Genomic DNA, 22777 nt, shown 5'->3' with positions numbered 1-22777 from the left:
AAAGTCAGTGCATGTCACAGTGCATCTGCCAAACTTTTCTTCGACGGATATTGTAGAACAGAATCGGGTTGTAAGTCGTAATATCAGTATAAATTAGTAATTAATAACGGGTAATTTAAAATTACCCGTTTAGTGCATAGCTACATCAGATGTAGAATAACTATATCAATTGCAACAAATTGTAAGTATCGAAATTCTTTCATATTTTCATTCGTAACTTTTCTATTTACTTATGCTAATTTTTAACTTTTGCGATTAACTGACGTGGATATCACTGTTGGATTGGTTTAAGTTCCTAGCTACTAAGCCCTGTTTAAAATTAAAATATTCATGAAATATTTACATTTGCCGATCACTTCAACTACATTTTAAACGTTTAAAAAAATAAAATCTACATTTGTAAGTGCATAGTATTATTGAACAAAACATAAAACAAAACAAAAATGCAGAGAATCGGCTATAAAAATTGTAATATATTTATGTGCTGCAAAAGATTAATTTTTGTTAGTTTTAGTAGTTCTGCACTTGACTCTGACATACAAGGAAAACAATGCATTATATTGTAACCATTTAATTTCTGTATCATTTTCACAGATAACTGTAGTGATAAATTCGTTAATTTTCAACAAAAATTGCCTTTTTATGTTTTGAAAGACTAATTTTTGTTTGTTTAAGGAATTTTGCACTTCAACCCGACGTCCAAGGAGAATTATTCATGCATCAAATTGTAAGTATTGAATTTTTTATCACTTTCATAAAAAATTTGAGTGATTAGCTTATTAATTAGCAGCAAAAATTGCATTTTTGAGTTTCGAATGACTAATTTTGGCTGCTTTTAGGGGTTTTGCTCCTGTGTCCGACTTCGTAGGAGAACCATTCTTTCATCAGATTGTAAGTATTGAATTTCTTTATCATTTTTATCAATGACTTTGGTGATTAGCATATTAATAAGCAGCTCAAATTGCATTTTTGTGTTGCGATTGACTAATTTTGGCTGGTTTTAGGGGTTTTGCACCTGAGTCCAATTTCACAGGAGAACCATTCTTACATCAGATTATAAGTATTGAATTTCTTTATCATTTTCATAAATAACTTTAGCGATTAGCTTGTTAATTAGCAGCAAAAATTGCATTTTTGTGTTTCGAATGACTAATTTTTGCTTGTTTTAGGGATTTTGCACCTGAGCCCGACTTCGTAGGAGAGCCATTCTTTCATCAGATTGTAAGTATTGAATTTCTTTATTATTTTCATAAATAACTTTAGCGATTAGCTTGTTAATTAGCAGCAAAAATTGCATTTTTGTGTTTCGAATGACTAATTTTTGCTTGTTTTAGGGGGTTTCCACCTGAGCCCGACTTCGTAGGAGAACCATTCTTACATCAGATTATAAGTATTGAATTTCTTTATCATTTTCATAAATAACTTTAGCGATTAGCTTGTTAATTAGCAGCAAAAATTGCATTTTTGTGTTTCGAATGACTAATTTTTGCTTGTTTTAGGGGTTTTGCACCTGAGCCTGACTTCGTAGGAGAACCATTCTTTCATCAGATGGTAAGTATTGAATTTCTTTATCATTTCCAAAAATAATTTTAGCGATTAGCTTGTTAATTAGCAGCAAAAATTGCATTTTTGTGTTTTGAATGACTAATTTTTGCTTGTTTTAGGGATTTTGCACCTGAGTCCGACTTTGTAGGAGAACCATTCTTTCATCAGATTGTAAGTATTGAATTTCTTTATCATTTTCATAAATAATTTTATCGATTAGCTTAATAATTAGAAGCAAAAATTGCATTTTTGTGTTTCGAATGACTAATTTTTGCTTGTTTTAGGGATTTTGCACCTGAGCCCGACTTTGTAGGAGAACCATTCCTTCATCAGATGGTAAGTATTGAATTTCTTTATCATTTCCATAAATAACTTTAGCGATTAGCTTGTTAATTTGCAGCAAAAATTGAATTTTTGTGTTTCGAATGATTAATTGTTGCTTGTTTTAGGGGTTTTGCACCTGAGCCCGACTTTGTAGGAGAACCATTATTCCATCAGATTGTAAGTATTGATTGTCGTTATCATTTTCATAAATAACTTTGTCGATTAGCTTGATAATTAGCAGCAAAAATTGCATTTTTGTGTTTCGAATGACTAATTTTTGCTTTTTTTCGGGCTTTTGCACCTGAGCCCGACTTAGCAGGAGAACCATTCCTTCATCAGATGGTAAGTATTGAATTTCTTTATCATTTTCATTATTAACTTTACCGATTAGCTAATTAATTAGCAGCAAAAATTGCATTTTTGTGTTTCGAATGACTAATTTTTGCTGGTTTTAGGAGTTTTGTACCTGAGCCCGACATCGTAGGAGAACCATTCTTTCATCAGATTGTAAATATTGAATTTCTTTATCGGTTTCATAAATAACTTTACCGGTTAGCTTGTTAATTACCAGCAAAAATTGCATTTTTGTGTTTCAAATGACTAATTTTTGCTTGTTTTAGGGGGTTTCCACCTGAGCCCGACTTCGTAGGAGAACCATTCTTACATCAGATTATAAGTATTGAATTTCTTTATCATTTTCATAACTAACTTTAGCGATTAGCTTGTTAATTAGCAGCAAAAATTGCATTTTTGTGTTTCGAATGACTAATTTTTGCTTGTTTTAGGGGTTTTGCACCTGAGCCCGACTTTGTAGGAGAACCATTCTTTCATTAGATTATAAGTATTGAATTTCTTTATTATTTTCATAAATAACTTTAGCGATTAGCTTGTTAATTAGCAGCAAAAATTGCATTTTTGTGTTTCGAATGACTAATTTTGCTTGTTTTAGGGGGTTTCCACCTGAGCCCGACTTCGTAGGAGAACCATTCTTACATCAGATTATAAGTATTGAATTTCCTTATCATTTTCATAAATAACTTTAGCGATTAGCTTGTTAATTAGCAGCAAAAATTGCATTTTTGTGTTTCGAATGACTAATTTTTTCTTGTTTTAGGGGTTTTGCACCTGAGCCTGACTTCGTAGGAGAACCATTCTTTCATCAGATGGTAAGTATTGAAATTCTTTATCATTTCCAAAAATAATTTTAGCGATTAGCTTGTTAATTAGCAGCAAAAATTGCATTTTTGTGTTTTGAATGACTAATTTTTGCTTGTTTTAGGGATTTTGCACCTGAGTCCGACTTTGTAGGAGAACCATTCTTTCATCAGATTGTAAGTATTGAATTTCTTTATCATTTTCATAAATAATTTTATCGATTAGCTTAATAATTAGAAGCAAAAATTGCATTTTTGTGTTTCGAATGACTAATTTTTGCTTGTTTTAGGGATTTTGCACCTGAGCCCGACTTTGTAGGAGAACCATTCCTTCATCAGATGGTAAGTATTGAATTTCTTTATCATTTCCATAAATAACTTTAGCGATTAGCTTGTTAATTTGCAGCAAAAATTGAATTTTTGTGTTTCGAATGATTAATTGTTGCTTGTTTTAGGGGTTTTGCACCTGAGCCCGACTTTGTAGGAGAACCATTATTCCATCAGATTGTAAGTATTGATTGTCGTTATCATTTTCATAAATAACTTTGTCGATTAGCTTGATAATTAGCAGCAAAAATTGCATTTTTGTGTTTCGAATGACTAATTTTTGTTTTTTTTCGGGCTTTTGCACCTGAGCCCGACTTAGCAGGAGAACCATTCCTTCATCAGATGGTAAGTATTGAATTTCTTTATCATTTTCATTATTAACTTTACCGATTAGCTAATTAATTAGCAGCAAAAATTGCATTTTTGTGTTTCGAATGACTAATTTTTGCTGGTTTTAGGAGTTTTGTACCTGAGCCCGACATCGTAGGAGAACCATTCTTTCATCAGATTGTAAATATTGAATTTCTTTATCGGTTTCATAAATAACTTTACCGGTTATCTTGTTAATTACCAGCAAAAATTGCATTTTTGTGTTTCGAATGACTAATTTTTGCTTGTTTTAGGGGGTTTCCACCTGAGCCCGACTTCGTAGGAGAACCATTATTACATCAGATTATAAGTATTGAATTTCTTTATCATTTTCATAAATAACTTTAGCGATTAGCTTGTTAATTAGCAGCAAAAATTGCATTTTTGTGTTTCGAATGACTAATTTTTGCTTGTTTTAGGGGTTTTGCACCTGAGCCCGACTTTGTAGGAGAACCATTCTTTCATTAGATTATAAGTATTGAATTTCTTTATTATTTTCATAAATAACTTTAGCGATTAGCTTGTTAATTAGCAGCAAAAATTGCATTTTTGTGATTCGAATGACTAAGTTTTGCTTGTTTTAGGGGTTTTGCACCTGAGCCCGATTTCGTAAGAGAACAATTCTTTCATCAGATTATAAGTATTGAATTTCTTTATCATTTTCATAAATAACTTAGCGATTAGCTTAATAATTAGCAGCAAAAATTGCATTTTTGTGTTTTGAATGACTAATTTTTGCTTGTTTTAAGGGTTTTGTACCTGAGCCCGACTTCGTAGGAAAACCATTCTTTCATCAGATTGTAAGTATTGAATTTCTTCATAATTTTCATAAATAACTTTAGCGATTAGCTTATTAATTAGCAGCAAAAATTACATTTTTGTGTTTCGAGTGACTAATTTTTGCTGGTTTAAGGGGTTTTGCACCTGAGCCCGACTTTGTAGGAGAACCATTCTTTTATCAGATTATAAGTATTGCATTTCTTTATCATTTTCATAAATAACTTTAGCGATTAGCTTGTTAATTAGCAGCAAAAATTGCATTTTTGTGTATCGAATGACTAATTTTGGCTTGTTTTGGGGGTTTAGCAGCTGAGCCCGACTTCGTAGGAGAACCATCTTTCATCAGATTGTAAATATTGGATATCTTTATCATGTTCAATAATAATTTTAGTAATTTACATATTAATTACCAACAAAAATTGCGTTTTCGTGTTTCGAATGACTAATTTTTGCACGTTTTGGGGGTAAGCGCCTGAATGCGGCTGCTCCTTAATATCAGCGGGGTCCCTAAAGATGTAGAATTTAATTCTTCGTCGCGTTATATTCTATTTTCGTAGGAGATGAACCTGTAAAACGTGAATTGTTACAAAAATTATACGTTTTGTACGTTGTTATGTCGGTAACTTTCAACTGTTGTTTACATCTAGTCATTTTGAATTGTTTTCACAATTATATATAACATGGATAGTTTTTATTTTTCTTTCGATCAAGTAACTTATATAGAAATGGCATTATGAGGTGAGCTAGAGCAAGAGGGAAATACTCCAAAATTTCATGTTCTATAAAATATGTATCTATACTTCGTGGTTTCTGCTTTCAGTTCTACCTTGACTTGCGCAGCATACTGTGCGCAACTATTTGAGCAGTACCGTGCCGATTGTCGTCTTCAAGTTTCGTCAGTCGGTGGTGCGCAGCGGTGTGGTCCTTACGTGTTTCTTTGCTCTGTCGACTTTCATCGCGGCTGTTAGCAATTCTGCTGTTTTAATACGGTAGAAGCATTGAAATTGTTTGCCATCGACTATTGACTAACTGATTTATCGCGAATCAACTCCTAAGAGATCTCATCATGTCCGCGTGTGAATGGTATTCGTCGCCGGCCGTCGGATCTCTTTTGTGCTGCTACGGATTTCAACTGGATTTGCTGGGTAAAATTATTCAATTCTTAATTCTTCAGCATAAAGCACGTGTTTTTTCTTGTGTGGGATTGTTGCCAGTGCAAAAGTACTACAGTGAGAAGTAAATCAATTCTACTTTGTGTAGTTTGGAGCTTCATGGATAGAACAACAAAGGAGTATTTAACATCAAGTAAACAATTTCATCTGTACACAAAATTGTAATCTAAAATCACGTTTATTTTATCAATAACTATATATTTATATATACGCTAAATTAATATGGATCGATGAAACTAAAATTATAGTCTTTCTTTATTTTTGTATTGTCATACATTTGCATATAATATATTTAATACTGTCGCAAGTGGCCGTATAGTTTCAAAATGCGTACGTAACAATACCTATGATATGTTCTTAATTTTGACTAGTATAAAGTTGCATTGTATGTTTTATTGAAATATCCATTGCAACGGTGTTATGGATGTGCGTATTTTAAGGCAAGTCTTTACGTTCTCGGAATTTCATAGCCATGGTAATTTTCGATATGTATAATTGTATATATTTTTATATAATGTTTGTAAATAAAACACAATATAATATTACAATCTCTTTCATATATTTTTTTGGTATCATTCTCTCTGTCATTTTCAGGATTGACGTATTAAGTCATATTGCATATAAGTCTTATACGCGTAGAGCGTGTGCAACATAGTTAATCTTAGCATAATGTTATTATTTTTAAAAAGTTGAATAAAATAAAAACATAAATAGAAGAATCAAATAGCAATAATAAAAACACTCGGTGGTCGAGTGGAGACGTGCACCTGCTGGCATGCTAGCAGACACGGATCGAATCCCAGATATAGAAGGCATTTTTCTCAAATATAAAAATATCAGGTGAAATTTGGGTTGCATATATGAATTGCAACGAAATATAAGAGAAATTGAAATACAAGTGAAGGCAATAAGTAGAAGTAAGAAAGTAAATGGGGAAACGAGAACAGGGAAAAAGGAGAATAAGAAGTAGGACAGAAGATAGAAGGAAGAGAACAGAGTAGAGAAGAGGAGGAGATAGAAGAAAGAGAACAGGGAAGGTTCAGACTTTTATATTTTTTGGCACGTGTCGTTATAAGACAGTCTTACGGTCGATCTGCTTCGATGCGTCCATTGCTCCCGGCCCATCCTACAGCTACGATGTCTCTGCGCTTCATCCCCGAAATTATCAGGCATATCAACAATTTTTATGGTGGGGGATCATCCCCCGAGTGGGAGAACTCCTTATAAGGACATCCTTTTAAGAACTTATAAAAATAGTTTTAAGTCGTCTCAGGAAAGGGGACACTTAAAAATATTCTTACAAGTTCTGACCTGTGCCTGAAATGAGAGAAGGAGTACACAAATCATACAAGATACCTTAACAATTTTTATAGTGGGGATCATCTCCTGAGAGAGGGAACTCTTCTAGAGACCTGTTCCTGAAATGATAGAAGGGGTACACACAAATCAAAGAAGTCAGTATATCTTACTAGTTCTTTATTAACAATAGAATACAAGTTTAGATTTTACAAGTCAACAAAATACATCCCGCCATATTGAGACAGGACTTACGAGCTGCCTAGCCGCGCACATATAAGCAAGTACCAGTTCGTACAGTTCTGCCGGGATAAAGAAATTAGCAAATAGTCCATTTTCTAGGTGAATGAAAATGGAAATAAATATACTGGGTGTTACAATAAAAAATAATATGACAACAGAAAAACATTTAAACACTACAAATATTGCTCGTTTTTCACGCGAGGCTTCGGGAAATTGATATACAGGGTGTTACAAAAATAAAACAACTTCATTTTAGAATATACGTCAACAGCAAACTTTTAAACATTACAAATATGGCTATTTTTCGCGTGACATAAAGGAAAATTGGTATACAGGGTGTTGTCAAAAGAAAATTTATAGATCGAAACGAGACACTCCAAAATAATAAATAAAGCTCATTTATGCATGGATGTCAAAGGAAATTAAGATACAGAGTGTCTCAAATAGATATTTGTAACTTGCAATTAAAAAACAACCAAAACCTACAAGTATAGCTTATGTTCACTCAATGAAAAGGAATGTACAGATTGTTAGAGAAAGAAAATTCGAAGTTCAAGAAAGACAAGGACCAAAACTAGAAAGACAATCTATTTTCCACGTGATGTTATACAAAGAAAACAATTTATAATAAAATGTATTTTTTTTAATAGTCCCGCTTGAGATGCTAGCCGACGGGTCGACGGGTCGCAATAAATTTACACTAAGACACGTTAATTGTTGATGAAATGCAAATAGATTTAGCAAATTAATGCTACGGTTTATTAGTGTTACGCGTAATGGAAACAAAGATTCGCGATTGATTGTCTTGTTTTGTTGGAGAAAACTTGTGACACAAACCATGTTGGAAACGACAATTTCCTGATTAATTTTACTTACATGGCTATATTTGCTAATTGAGAACCAACAAGTTCTTTTCCAAAATTAAGTTAAGCATAATTCCACAGCGATGGCCGAGGGCCGACGGAACCACATGCGAGCAAATGAACTAACGATGAATCTACGATTGATGCACATTTAACGCGTGCAATCGTACTAGCAAAACTCCGGATCACACCCGATTCCTATATATGCCGTTAATTGTTTGTGGAATATAATCCGATATACCTAATTATGATCGGACGAAACAGAACTAGTTGTGATGAACACGCGCTATTTATCCGGCGTTCGAAATAAAACTGCAACGTGTCCAGTCCACGGCGTCAACACGCGGTCACTATCAGTTTCCAATATGCTTGGTGAACGCGACCCTGGAGATAGGTGATTTCATTTTGCTTGTTGGCTGCGCGCAACTCAAAACAATGTTTATTCACGATTACTAATAAAGGCAGGATGTCATAAATAATCAAATAAATAAAAATGTTATAAATAGAGAATACAAAGAAAAACAACTACATTCTGGAAGAGAACCCAAAATTGCAGGAAGATATCTTTCTAAACTTCCAAAAAATCAACGAATTTTTGAATAATGTACGAGAAATTGAACCCAAGCTTTGAATTACTTAATTATAACTATCTTTACAAAGTATTTGACAGCGGATCTCCAAAAGCAAATACTGAAGCAGATTCCGAATATTTCGAATTTTCAATCTGTTTCGTTCTACCGCATTTAGTTACGAGTAATGAGAAAATAAATAAATATTGAGAAACACGAGTCTTATTTTCCCGATTTTTGTATGGTATCTAATAAAGAATTTCGTAGATTAAGAATTTGCAATTCATTCTTTCCTATCGCGTTTAGTTTACAATATCGCGGAAAATGATGTTTCGTCGTAGAAAGACAATACATGACAACCCACATGTTCCGGACAATTGATAAATGTCACTTTTTAGCACTTTTAGTCGCGTTTTTCGACCTTTCACTGTAGGAAATATAATTATTTTATATTTTTATCTGATAGAGAAATTTCCAGTCTTTCATAATCAACAATTCGTTGGTTGCTATCGCATTTGGTTTAAGAGATATTAATTATCGAAAATCCTCAATAAAAATTATCAAGCACCCCCCCTTGGCGATTTTTTTCTTAAGAATTAAAACTTCATCTCTCAGATTTCCGTTTTAACTATCCTATCTTATAGAAAATGGTCCGTACATTAAGATGCTGCGATCAGATCCTATTTATCTCTTTTAGTTTACGAGATCTTCGCGATTGAATAAAATGGAAAAAATTGATAAATGTCACTTTTTAGCACTTTTAGTCGCGTTTTTCGACCTTTTATTGTAGGAAATATAATTATTTTATATTTTTATCTGATAGAGAATTTTCCAGTCTTTCTTAATCAGCAATTCGTTGGTTGCTATCGCATTTGGTTTAAGTGGTATTAATTATCGAAAATCCTCGATAAAAATTATCAAGCACCCCCCCTCGGCGATTTTTTTCTTAAGAATTAAAACTTCATCTCTCAGATTTCCGTTTTAACTATCCTATCTTATAGAAAATGGTCCGTACATTAAGATGCTGCGATCAGATCCTATTTATCTCTTTTAGTTTACGAGATATTCGCGATCGAATAAAATAGGCAAAAATTGATAAATGTCACTTTTTAGCACTTTTAGTCGCGTTTTTCGACCTTTTACTGTAGGAAATATAATTATTTTATATTTTTATCTGATAGAGAAATTTCCAGTCTTTCATAATCAACAATTCGTTGGTTGCTATCGCATTTGGTTTAAGAGATATTAATTATCGAAAATCCTCAATAAAAATTATCAAGCACCCCCCCTTGGCGATTTTTTTTCTTAAGAATTAAAACTTCATCTCTCAGATTTCCGTTTTAACTATCCTATCTTATAGAGAATGGTCCGTACATTAAGATGCTGCGATCAGATCCTATTTATCTCTTTTAGTTTACGAGATATTCGCGATTGAAGAAAATAGGCAAAAATTGATAAATGTCACTTTTTAGCACTTTTAGTCGCGATTTTCGACCTTTTATTGTAGGAAATATAATTATTTTATATTTTTATCTGATAGAGAAATTTCCAGTCTTTCATAATCAACAATTCGTTGGTGGCTATCGCATTTGGTTTAAGAGGTATTAATTATCGAAAATCCTCGATAAAAATTATCAAGCACCCCCCCTTGGCGATTTTTTTCTTAAGAATTAAAACTTCATCTCTCAGATTTCCGTTTTAACTATCCTATCTTATAGAGAATGGTCCGTACATTAAGATGCTGCGATCAGATCCTATTTATCTCTTTTAGTTTACGAGATATACGCGATTGAAGAAAATATGCAAAAATTGATACATGTCACTTTTTAGCACTTTTAGTCGCGTTTTTCGACCTTTTATTGTAGGAAATATAATTATTTTGTATTTTTATCTGATAGAGAAATTTCCAGTCTTTCATAATCAACAATTCGTTGGTTGCTATCGCATTTGGTTTAAGCGATATTAATTATCGAAAATCCTCGATAAAAATTATCAAGCACCCCCCCTTGGCGATTTTTTTCTTAAGAATTAAAACTTCATCTCTCAGATTTCCGTTTTAACTATCCTATCTTATAGAAAATGGTCCGTACATTAAGATGCTGCGATCAGATCCTATTTATCTCTTTTAGTTTACGAGATATTCGCGATCGAAGAAAATAGGCAAAAATTGATAAATGTCACTTTTTAGCACTTTTAGTCGCGTTTTTCGACCTTTTACTGTAGGAAATATAATTATTTTATATTTTTATCTGATAGAGAAATTTCCAGTCTTTCATAATCAACAATTCGTTGGTTGCTATCGCATTTGGTTTAAGAGATATTAATTATCGAAAATCCTCAATAAAAATTATCAAGCACCCCCCCTTGGCGATTTTTTTTCTTAAGAATTAAAACTTCATCTCTCAGATTTCCGTTTTAACTATCCTATCTTATAGAGAATGGTCCGTACATTAAGATGCTGCGATCAGATCCTATTTATCTCTTTTAGTTTACGAGATATTCGCGATTGAAGAAAATAGGCAAAAATTGATAAATGTCACTTTTTAGGCCTTTTAGTCGCGTTTTTCGACCTTTTATTGTAGGAAATATAATTATTTTGTATTTTTATCTGATAGAGAAATTTCCAGTCTTTCATAATCAACAATTCGTTGGTTGCTATCGCATTTGGTTTAAGCGATATTAATTATCGAAAATCCTCGATAAAAATTATCAAGCACCCCCCCTTGGCGATTTTTTTCTTAAGAATTAAAACTTCACCTCTCAGATTTCCGTTTTAACTATCCTATCTTATAGAGAATGGTCCGTACATTAAGATGCTGCGATTAGATCCTATTTATCTCTTTTAGTTTACGAGATATTTGCGATTGAAGAAAATAGGCAAAAATTGATAAATGTCACTTTTTAGCACTTTCAGTCGCGTTTTTTGGCAATTTTTTCTTAAGAATTAAAATTTCATCCCTCAAATTTCCGTTTTAACTAGCCTATCTTATAAAGAATTTTATGTAGATTAAGAATCTGCATTTGTTCCTTTTTATCTCTTTTAGTTTACGAGATATTCGCGATTTAAAAAAAATCGCCAAATTTGAAAAATTTTAATTTTTAGCACTTTTAATCACATTTTTTGCCCTTTTGCCCAACGATATTTAATTATTTTATATTCTACTCTAATAGAGAATTTTCCAATCTTTCATTATCAGCAATTAGTTGTCGCTTTTGTTAGCTTTTGGCATACTTGAAGATTGTTAATATATAATATACTCAGAAAATATTCAGAATCAAGTGGCTTGTGGCAAGCTACGAAGCATCGCACAAAGATTATTTGTGTTCCCTAATTCTCTCGCAGACTAAACCATATAAACGAATACGTTCGTCTCTTTTTAGTGTCGTTTCATTAATTTTGAAATCACAACGATTCTAAAGAAGTTTTCCCTTCAAACATTGAAAAAAAAGTGACATTTACAGCGCGATTTTAAGGCACTTCCCGCATGATTACAGTATTCCCATTATACGCGACTAAAGACATCATTGTAATAATAATTAACAACTTACCGCGTTGGCTTACCAGCACTGAGTAATTAAAGGAAGCACTGAAACAGAAAATAAAAACACGTGTGTTAGATAACGAACTGTGACTGTGCAGTGCGCACTTATTAAGTCTACCCGTCGGATAGAGTCTTGTATTCAATCAAAATTTTAACTGCTAACGCACAAATGAAAACCCGAGTTTAATAACGATTAACCCAAAAATTATTATAAGCACAACACTAAATAGTTTATTATCATTACGTGTTGATATTTATGTTGATAATTAACGCATTCCATAGAATTGAAATTTAAGAAAGAAGACAAACCGCGTGCAAATAACAACAGACTGAAACGTTCAAACGATCGAAGCACGAGCGCAGCATGGAACAGGTTCGAAGCAATAAAAAAGTTGTTTATGCACAAACACCGACAATCGCGTTGAAAAAGAAACATTCGCGTATGTAGGTGTACTACAATTTATACAATGTTAAAAAGAGACATGGAATCGGGTATGTGAAGCGGCTGCGTGCTGGCGTCCCTATTTTCCACGACGAAACTTTAAAAAAATTTAATAATTTGTGAAATTTGCAGAGCGATTTTAAGACACTTTTTGCATGATTTCAGAGGGCGGTAATTGCGTATCGTTAAGATTGTCTCTCGCGATATAAGAAACAGAAGAAAATGTGCAAATACGCCGAAGGGTTCCCGATATATCACCGGCTTTTCACCACAAAACTTTAAAACTGTGGAAAATAGTGAAATTACTAGGGAAATTACGCTCGCATAGTGTGGCTAAATTAAAGCAGAAGTGGAAAGTTGCAGGTTTTAATGCATCTCGAAATAGAATTAAAAACTCGATTGCAAATGTTATAAATAATTTAATTAAAACATTACCTTATAAACTGATTTTATTATAACTCTGATGGGTAGTAAATTCACATCTGATTAGACCGACGGCCAACTACATCTCACTCGCGTACAAACTCTTAAACAACTTGCACTTATTTCCTACGGTGGACTATGGTTGATTTCGAGGTGCCCTCCGTGACAACCTTCCATAAACAACATGTAAATCGCGTTTTAATTTAATGCAATTTACCGATAAAAAATAACAAGTCAAGTGCAGTCACAAAATACGCGTACGAACCAGTCGCTTGAACGCAGAGACAGCAACCAGAGATAAGACTGCCTGCAGCTAAATGTTTCGCTCGTCGAGCGAAATAAAATTTGTTTACAAAGAAAGAAAAGAATGACGGCCATGCAACTCTATACACGTCGCAACTCTATACAAGATAACTATTACAGATAAGAGATTGTTATTGAATTCGAACATTGTTGGAATGCATATGCAATTCATTGGAATACAGACTTTACGTAGAAATCCAAAGAAAAATTATATTTACCAAGTATAATACTTGCTGAGAACTTCTGCCCACGACGAAAGTGGTTTGTACCAATTCAAAATTCACTGGGAACCAATTTAAATCAATTTTATTGCCAATAACATGATATTGAGGTAGGCGTCCGACGGCAACGCACTCACGAACACACACGAAATCATACATAACAAACTAAATTGGAAGGCACAGGGATTCCACACACTAAATTATAAATTATTAATAGAACACTAAAATCGACTATTAACCGATTTTCGCGATTTGCCGAATTTATTATAGACGACCGTAATGTTACGTCCGTAACATGAAGCGTGAGAAGTGAACCGACACCGACGGAATGCCATCAATTCTCTCGCTCTCGTATTTTTGTGAGAAAAATGAATAGTTGCGCCACCTAAGCTTACTTTTTAATACTCAAGATACTATATACCATATAGTGTTTCGTAGAGCGTAGCGTGCGTTGGGTGAAGTGAGTGAGAAAGTTTGACTAAGCCAGCGAATGCGCACCACGCAATCTAAATGAATAACAATTTTACATCAACAATACAATAACTTAAACCTAGATGACGCTAGCTAGAATGTACATATTTAATAACTTAAAAAAAATTGACTTGTTAAATAGTTTAATCGAAGTAATGAAATTAAAAACCTGTACATTATACGAAAAGCACTAAGCAGTCTTAAGATTTGTAAACACCTACATTTGTAAAAATGCGACAATTTATGGCACACAAGATTAAAATTGATATTTAGAAAGTACATATCCAAATAAATAGTTACATATAGTAATCATCAATTAATAGACGTCGAACATGGCGGTGCGGCATTGCAATATGCAATGCCAATAAGTACATTTAAGCGCATGTAATAATTATTACATTGGATTCAATTTCATTGAATAATTATGGGATACTGTTGAATCCTCCACATTAGTTCTTTCAGTTACACTTGTATGATTACCCGAAGTGTGTGTAGATAATGCGCGCGCCATGTTGGGTTTGCCCATGCAGACATAATATCTAAAAGAAGAAAAAAACACGCTTATAACCACATAAACAGATAATGCATTGCAGATTTTGTAGGCTCATTCAGAATTAATTGCGACAACATCGATGCGCGTATTAAATGTGTTAATTTGGCACGAATTATGTGAAAATAAATTGGTACATGAGGCGTGCTTGTATCACCACGGAACTAAATACTGCATATCGATAAAGTAAGTTTCATCAATAGTTGTGCGGTCATAATTCTGCATGAACTCGTAATTGTATTTCTTTTGACAAGTTTTTAACCTGAAATGTTTCGAAATGAATAAAAATGGAATATTAGTAAGTGGATAATTAAATTATACCTTTGTTTCAATTTGATCCAAACAGCCTTTTTGCAAACAAATAAAACAAAGATGAAAATGCCATAGATGGCATTACAGAAGTCGGTCGGGTACCAAATCCATGTGACTTTGTCATGACCTAAACACCAATCGACTGTAAACGAAATAAACTCCATTGTCCAATTGATTCCCATTGCACCGAAGAGTTTCACGTAGAGAACATAGTCCTGTTTATTTGATTCACTATGACGTTGGCTTTCCTTGCTGCGTAGCATTTTCTGATTATCACGAATCGTAGTGCGGATTGTATGCGCAGTGATGATGAAGAGGACAAAGTTGATGCTAACTAAAATCGCCATTGGCAGATAAAAATATAAGAACTGAGAGAGACCATCTAAAAATAAAAATACAAATGTATAACAATCAATTGAATTAATTAATAATATATTATGTTTTACTAACGTGCAAGCCAGCATTGTCCATGTCCAAATTCGGGATGTCCATGAAACGTTTTAAGTGAATTAACGCCGAAGACAATAGCAAGTAATATAAGCGGTGCGCCATTTGCAAAAGCGCAGTACAGAAGGAAGCGTTTCCATTTTGATGAATTGCCTTGCACCGGCCCTCGTTTACCACTAAAAACGTATTTTTATGATCATTTAATCGTTCAACCGGAAGTAGGTATTAATTAAACTTACGAGAATGTCCAATACATATCGATACAAGTGACATTCATCCAACAAAACGTTGCCATGAAGAAATACAATCCCAAAGAAGCTAAAACCAAGATATATTTGAAAAATATTAACACACAACGGTAATACTAAAAAATACTAACCCATTATTTGACAATGTGGTGATGGCAAATCCGCGTTAAATTGTAAATAAATTAAGACAATATACGAGAGCATCAAGCAAGTCACGTAAGCCATCATACATTTGATTTGTATCTTCTTATCCGGCAGAATAAAATAGATAATTAGTGTGGCCAACAAAAACGGTACGGAAATCAACATTCCTGAAACACAAAAAACATAGTAAGTAAATATTCTTAATGTCATAGTGTTATCAATATGAGTGGTTTCCCTTTCCGGGAAATTATGCAATTTTGCGAATCATCGATGATTAAGCTAATAAAACAATTTATTGTTTGTAAATAGTGATTAATCAAGAAAATATCCAATGAAACATATATCGGTATTGCTCGTTACCGTAGGTATTCAACGATATTCCATCTTCTTCAAAATCCTCCTCATGAAAACACAATCGAACTTCAATATTGTTATGAGTTTCATTCCTAAACTGAACTACGCAATATTCATTCAATTCAAAATACATTTCCATGAGCGGAAAATACAATCTTCCATCTTCTAAGATATAATATATATCATCGGGTTCTAACACAAGATACATGCATTCTTTCCATTCGACAGACAAATGTTTAGCATTTTGCTCTGCCAATGTAAAATCATCATTGTGAGTGTTTATTTGCACATCCGGCGAATATCCAGACTCGCAGGAACTATTCCTAGGCGTGGCATCAGTACAACACTTCGCAACGCACACTTTCAAATCACATACACAACCAAATAGTTCATCACCGTGATCTACGTGTGCGAAATATTTGTCAGGTGGATAAACAACATCTTCGTGCTTTATAGTTTTAGTGACGTCATCAAATGCTCCGTTAGATATGTTAATCGCGTGGTTTTTATCACATTCGGTTTCAAATGTCATGACTTCACTAATTTTTAATACTATCATTAGTTTTATAAACGTTCGTAACATTTTATAATATGCTTGATTAAATGTTGTGTGGATACTGTTGCTACTGTGGCAAACAAATTTTATTTTTTCCGGTATACTCGTATGTCGATTGAGCAAATATTTGTCCATACAGTTTAAATAAACCGTAGGTTAAGAGGGGTTTTCGGAACCCATAACCGCCACTCAAAATATTTGCTTTTGAAAATAGATTTATGCATTTTATTAAAAAACTATTGACTAAAACAAAACCAAAAGCAGATTTTACACTAGATGATGAAGTGAGGAAAGTTTCGTTTTGCTTGATTTTGGAAATTGTATTATCTAATCTTTTTATCGCTTAATGGCAAAGTAAACATTCGCAACCAACAATTATATAAAAAACATTAACAAATTACTAATAATTAAATGAATGTTTTAAAAGTGCAAAACAATTATTTCGGAGTGATTTATGTCTCGACTTTTGTTTTAGTGTAAGTATGATAAAAGTGTTAATACCATATTTGTGAAATTCCTCAACTTCTTGCCCCACACTGGCTAATTCCTCTTGGTCAAAGCATAATCGTACAGACAGTTTGTTCTCGTTTTCGTCCTGAGCAACACAATATTCATGCAAGTTGAAGTGTCTATCCTCCATGTCAAAGTACAGTCTACCATCATTTTTTAAATAATAAGTATCACCCTCTTCCAGTTCATAATATGAACAATTATTCCAATATGTCGAAACATGTCGTGGGTTTTGTGCTGCCCTAGTGATATTTTCATGATAGGTATCAACTCTGACGTGTTTTGTGAATCCCGGTTCACATGTTATGTTCAACGGATGGTTCTCCATACAGCATTTGCTAATGCATAGTTGCACATCACACACACATCCATAGATCAAATCATCATGGCGAAAATATTTCTCTTCAGGATAAGTTGCGTCTTGAAATTGAATCTTTTTCGTGGTTTTATCCATAGTACCATTAGTAATGTCCAATAAGTAATCATTTTTGCACTTGGTTTTAAAACCCGCGAAACTTTGTCCGTTCACAGTATGCAAATAAGAGAAAATAGTAAAAAATACAAATAGTCCCAGTTTTAACGATACCATCTTGTTGTGAAGGGATATAAACATTATAAACTACACTTGGGAACACTGGATTACTAATGAGATTGCATGAGCTCGCGGTTATTTAGCACTTGGTCGTATTATCACAATGCGCAGAGAATTGACCACACCACAATCGTATTGTCCGCATACATACACATGCGTGTGGTCAAACACTTTCCAACATTACGACTTCCTCTTCGCACGAACACACAACAGCTAAATTTATTTTACACGCTGACCCACTCACTCACTTTGCTTGGAGTGTGGCAAAGCGGCAACTTTTATGGTTTGGTGGTGTTTTTCTAAGGAAGTAATAACATTAACGCGTAAATGCGTGCAAACGTTAACGAGAAGAGCGCAAGTCCAATAAACACAGCGGGTTAACACTCATTACACTAACAGTCTTGTTGATGATCAGGCTAATTTTAACGCACGCTTTTTTCTACAGAAAAACACTTTTTGGATGTGTAGACGTGACGAAAACCAACGCCTCAACGATTTAATTCCACGTATCACACTTGTAATACTCTTATCTAATTTTCCTCTTTTGTACTTCAAACAGCTAACAGACTATTAATGTAGTACCATTGATAAGATTAAATATGTTGCACCTATCCAAAACCACGATGAATGTAGCTTTAATTGCATTTTTATTGATTCACGCACTCGTTAAAACCAAGCTCACGATGCAAATGAGCAAAAATACACTTCACACAAGCATTTAAACGAAGTAATTTGCATGGTAATAAACCGGAGAAAACGCGGCGAAAATTAATTACATTTGGCATGCGCTTAGTTTGGTCTGTGTTTGAAAATTGCAAAACATGTAGATAGTCTCACACACTACCACTCCTAAGTAATAATTATCTGCATTTTCTTATCTATAGTGACTCAAAGAAACCTTTCATAATAAATGAATGTGTCATCTGTAAACGACACTGGGTATACCCTGAGAATGTCTACGAATAAAAAAACCGGCGTAGAATAAATATTTACTCGAATATATAATCTAAGTATATAATTACGTAACTCAGAACCAAGATTTGCAAGTATTGAAGTTGAAACGTGTCGTTCTCGTAACTTATACGACAGCTCAACTATTGATTTGTTTAAATATGAGAATTTTACTTCCACGAAAACGTTCTGTTTTTAATAAATTTATTTTTACCTATTGTATTAGTAAGTCGTGAGGCTGCATCTTCGTCCATCTCCTCTGGAAAACACACAAGCGCAACCCTATGTTGATTTTTATTCCAATCAAAACAAAACGAATGCGTACTGTAATCTTCACCGCCCGTGATTTGAATAGCACCACTACGAAGAATTTGAAAATTATCCTTGGGTTCCTCTAACATATATTTATCACAGTGCACTAAACCATGCTGCACATCACGGAACTGTGTAAACATGTCCGTATATTTTAGAGTCGCATCGTCTCTCACACACTTTTTGCCCCCTTCTAAATAATACCCAAATTTGCAACATTTTCGAATACATAAATATTTACAAGATGGTATACTAATCACAGCACTTAAATTATAATTTTGCGGAATGTCTTCTACTTTATAAACGTTATAATTGGCATTTAGAGGTATTTCACTAGCATGTGCACTTAATACACCGAACGCACTGATTAAGACTATGAACAGGTTTATGGTGAATGTGTGCATCGTAGTTTTGTTTTGTTTATATCGTTATCAGAATAGGTATGTTTCTGTACGACTGGTGTGACATTGCTGCAGTCGGTGAGCGATTGGAACTGAACACAATTTTTCGTTACGATTCGATCATCATTTCAATTACTGGAATTGCAAATATTCAAATGACATGTAAATACGATGGAAACGTATTTTTCACGGCTATAACACAGGCATTGAATAAGTGCACTACCATTAAATGGAATTGTGAGCGGTCGCGTGAATGAATACATGTAACGACTACCTGACTTCAATTGCTATCTAATTTTTTATATTGATAATTTACGTTAGAGATAAAATTTAGGGATAAAATCCACAAATATCTGATAGTCATCGTGAATCAACCGGGTTTCATTCGAGGCTTTGTTATTTGCTCAAGTCCTTATATTCAGGTCCTAGACTATAACTTGCGTTAGGCAACCCAGTGTACACATCAACCATATAAATAGAAATATTTTTGAAGAGTTTATTTCTGTTCACTTTAATTTAGCGAAATAAAACACATATTTGCCTGCTTAAGTTTTAAAGTCTAAAATAATCTTTCAATGTTTATTTAAACATAACCGGTTTTGGCAGTTTTGTAAATTTTGAAATTCCAATAAACCACTTAAAAACTAATACGTTGAAAGGTTGAGTCAAATTAAACTTAAACGCCGCAGAATATAAATATTAATAAAATTAATCATATTTACCATATTTATTTAATTTCCAACTCAACGACAGTTGGAAAGGATCCTGACATGTGATGGCAATCAAAGTGCCATTATTAAGATCCAGACAATAATCTCCTGGTAATATCGCATTGTCGTTATTACCTTTCCAATCCAACCGACCATCTTCCCTAAGAGACAATTGCAAATCTTCATCGAGCATGATTGTATTCTTGTTCTGTGCGCAGTAGAAATCCCATGGTTGATGGAGTTGTAAATGTTTATGGAAAGTTTTTCCCAATGCATCAAATCTCCGCCGCAAAGCATTGTCACCTCTTCCTTCAACACTATCAGCATCATCCGGAACGCACGCTTCATCTGAGGCACTTTCATTTAAACGGCAGCACTTGTTTATTAAAATTATATCCTCCTTTAAACACTGACATTCAAAAACTAATAAAATGAACAGAAACACAATGTAAAAACTTTTAAAGTTCATTTTAGTTAAACTAATTTTTAAACTTAAAACTTGTGTTGAAACATTACTAAGTACTTATTAGTTGAGAAGAAACGTTCGAATGGTGTGTCCTATTGCAGTTCGGTATTCTTGTGGCGCGCGGCGCTTTCGATCGGTCATTTTAATACTACTTGTGCGAGTACTTGTTGCTAAAAACAACGCGTGGATGTATTATCGGCGAACGTTGTGCGTCTACGCTCTTCCTGCAGCTTTGCGCAGGAACACATGTTGCGACGCGTATTGGAATTGACATCAACGAGAGATGGCCTGTAAAAACACTCGCCTGAAAATACAAATATTTAATGACGTCCGCGAGCACCGCTTAAATTATTGCTACAAACAATATCCGATTGCGTGCCGTTTTTTTTTGTGTTTGAATCCTTCAAGGATATTGATACACTAATAAATTAGATAAATTAAATTAAATTTTTAATGGGTAGGGCTGACCTATACATGAACCCAATTTACTAGAAATGTTTATCCAACCCTGCCCAAACAAAGATGAAAAACTACCCACCTACATGTATTCCTATGTTGTATCAGTAATGTTATCCTTGGGCGCTGTTCATCATGAAAAAAACCTGCTATCTCTTCTTGACAAACGAATACATGAACTTTGTGTGTACTACAACCTAATGAAATTTACCCACGCATGTCATCAAAGAATAGAGAGCAACAGGAAAGCAAAATAAATGAGGGTGGATTGCTAGTTGGCTGTTGTGTTTTTTTTTGTGTTGTCTACGCGAATAACACGCTCAATTAATTAGTAAATTACCGTCAGGAGGATATCCTAAACCAGCCACATCCAGAATGATGAACTAATTATTATTACTGCATCAACGTAATTTTCTTTCATTTAATCTCACAACACAATTTACGAATGATTAATTGAATTTAATTAACTCGTATGCACTTAGTATTTAGTATCATGCATGCACATTTTACTGTGTATGATAAAACAAAAGCATATAAGTTAGGTACTCAAATGAGTCTACTTACTATATGATAACAACATTATCGCACGCAGATAGAAACGCAATGAACTTTTATCTGCCTCTTATAAGCATGTGGACTTTAAGTACGATAATCTTGTTCGGGTTGGTTCAGGTACTTAAAACATGCGTATGTTTGAGGTGTTTTTGATTATATTTATAGAATATTACATGCAAGTTAATGTCTACACTTGATGAATTACATATACGTCAAGTTGTCACTACGCTCGAATGCATGTTAAAAGCATTTTCAAATTTACATGCACTTAGAGTGATCATTACGAACCTGTTTGTGTAGTTTGCGATTATAGGTGAAATCCAATGCAATTACCGTTATTAAATCAAAATGAAGAACAGGCGCGTGAATCATGAACACTCTAATTCCCTATAAACGCGGCTGAAATCTAAAAGTTCGTGTTTATCATGCATATCAAATTTACGCATTCATTTTCTCTTCGTTTTATTGACCATCATAACGTGGGTAGTCATTAACGTATTCGTCGGTAAGTTCAGTTCGATTTTTCGGTCTAATAGAGACTAGTTGGTAATTAATTTGATATTTTTACGATATTTACAGTATGTTTTTTAAGATTTTTGTGATTAATAAAATTGGATTTAATTAATTTTAGTCATGATCTGAAAAATGGCCTAAAATTAAAAATATAGTTATAAATATTAATTATTTAAATAAGCAATATTGTCTTACAGTGCATTATAAGTTAATTTTATACTTAAATAGTAGTATTAAGTATTTGTATAACAAATACAATGAAAGTGACAAAATGTTATTCCATGGCTGTAAAAATATAGAATTTACACACTATAAAGAAAAAATAAGTTGTTATAGGTACTACGCGTAAAGTTTACAACGTTTTGTTTTGCTCTCATGTAGCCCACACAATACCTAAAACAAGTTTATTATACTCGTAGTTCACACACACGCCTAAGATGAATTTCCGGTGATTCAACAACTCTATTCACTCATTAAAACGCAAGAATAAGATGCAATAATACTTCATTTTCTCCACCTGTGATGTATGCGTAAAAAAAGAAACGGACAGCCAAGTAACAATCGTTAAGTACCATCGGTTGAATTTAAATTATATGTAAATGTAACATGTGTATAGTGATGAAAAAATGAAGAACTTGGAATCTTAATTAAAAACG

The 22777-nt window shown here is 33.5% G+C and overlaps 1 protein-coding gene and 1 long non-coding RNA gene across 21 annotated transcripts; one reads left to right on the top strand and one right to left on the bottom strand.

The window, feature by feature from the left end:
* Positions 1-7: 7 nt before the first annotated feature.
* Positions 8-6223, top strand: LOC135794939 (uncharacterized). Of its 14 annotated transcripts, none has more exons than XR_010548986.1 (27): positions 8-181; positions 676-727; positions 840-891; positions 1005-1060; positions 1170-1221; positions 1335-1390; positions 1500-1551; positions 1665-1716; positions 1830-1881; positions 1995-2046; positions 2176-2211; positions 2325-2376; positions 2490-2545; positions 2655-2710; positions 2819-2874; positions 2984-3035; positions 3149-3200; positions 3314-3365; positions 3479-3530; positions 3660-3695; positions 3809-3860; positions 3974-4029; positions 4139-4194; positions 4304-4359; positions 4469-4519; positions 5320-5644; positions 5760-6223. It is a non-coding gene; the product is annotated as an uncharacterized lncRNA (long non-coding RNA). The 14 variants fall into 14 exon arrangements; XR_010548985.1 differs by having other exon boundaries at positions 5714-6223; XR_010548980.1 differs by having other exon boundaries at positions 5320-6223.
* A 7947-nt stretch (positions 6224-14170) lies between these two features.
* LOC135794926 (G-protein coupled receptor Mth-like) lies at positions 14171-21584 on the bottom strand. 7 transcript variants are annotated; one of them, XM_065306420.1, is made up of 7 exons: positions 21136-21584; positions 20144-20901; positions 15733-15912; positions 15593-15671; positions 15357-15529; positions 14916-15288; positions 14171-14583 (listed from the first exon to the last, which is right to left on the bottom strand). In XM_065306420.1, exons 2-7 carry the CDS (start codon positions 20598-20600, stop codon positions 14439-14441), a joined length of 1407 nt encoding a protein of 468 aa, XP_065162492.1. In that variant the 5' UTR covers positions 20601-20901; positions 21136-21584; the 3' UTR covers positions 14171-14438. The 7 variants fall into 7 exon arrangements, with proteins under 7 accessions (XP_065162492.1, XP_065162491.1, XP_065162494.1 ...); XM_065306419.1 differs by having other exon boundaries at positions 20144-20885; XM_065306422.1 differs by having other exon boundaries at positions 21394-21584.
* Between the last annotated feature and the right edge of the window lie 1193 nt (positions 21585-22777).

This window comes from Atheta coriaria, unplaced genomic scaffold (assembly GCF_025399875.1).
Source record: "Atheta coriaria isolate IRGN ID8LTWV9N9 unplaced genomic scaffold, Caltech_Dcor_3.1 hic_scaffold_6_pilon, whole genome shotgun sequence".
Taxonomy (NCBI): Eukaryota; Metazoa; Arthropoda; class Insecta; order Coleoptera; family Staphylinidae; genus Dalotia; species Dalotia coriaria.
Note: the sequence above shows the minus strand (reverse complement) of the source record. Positions and strands in the feature narration are given on the sequence as shown.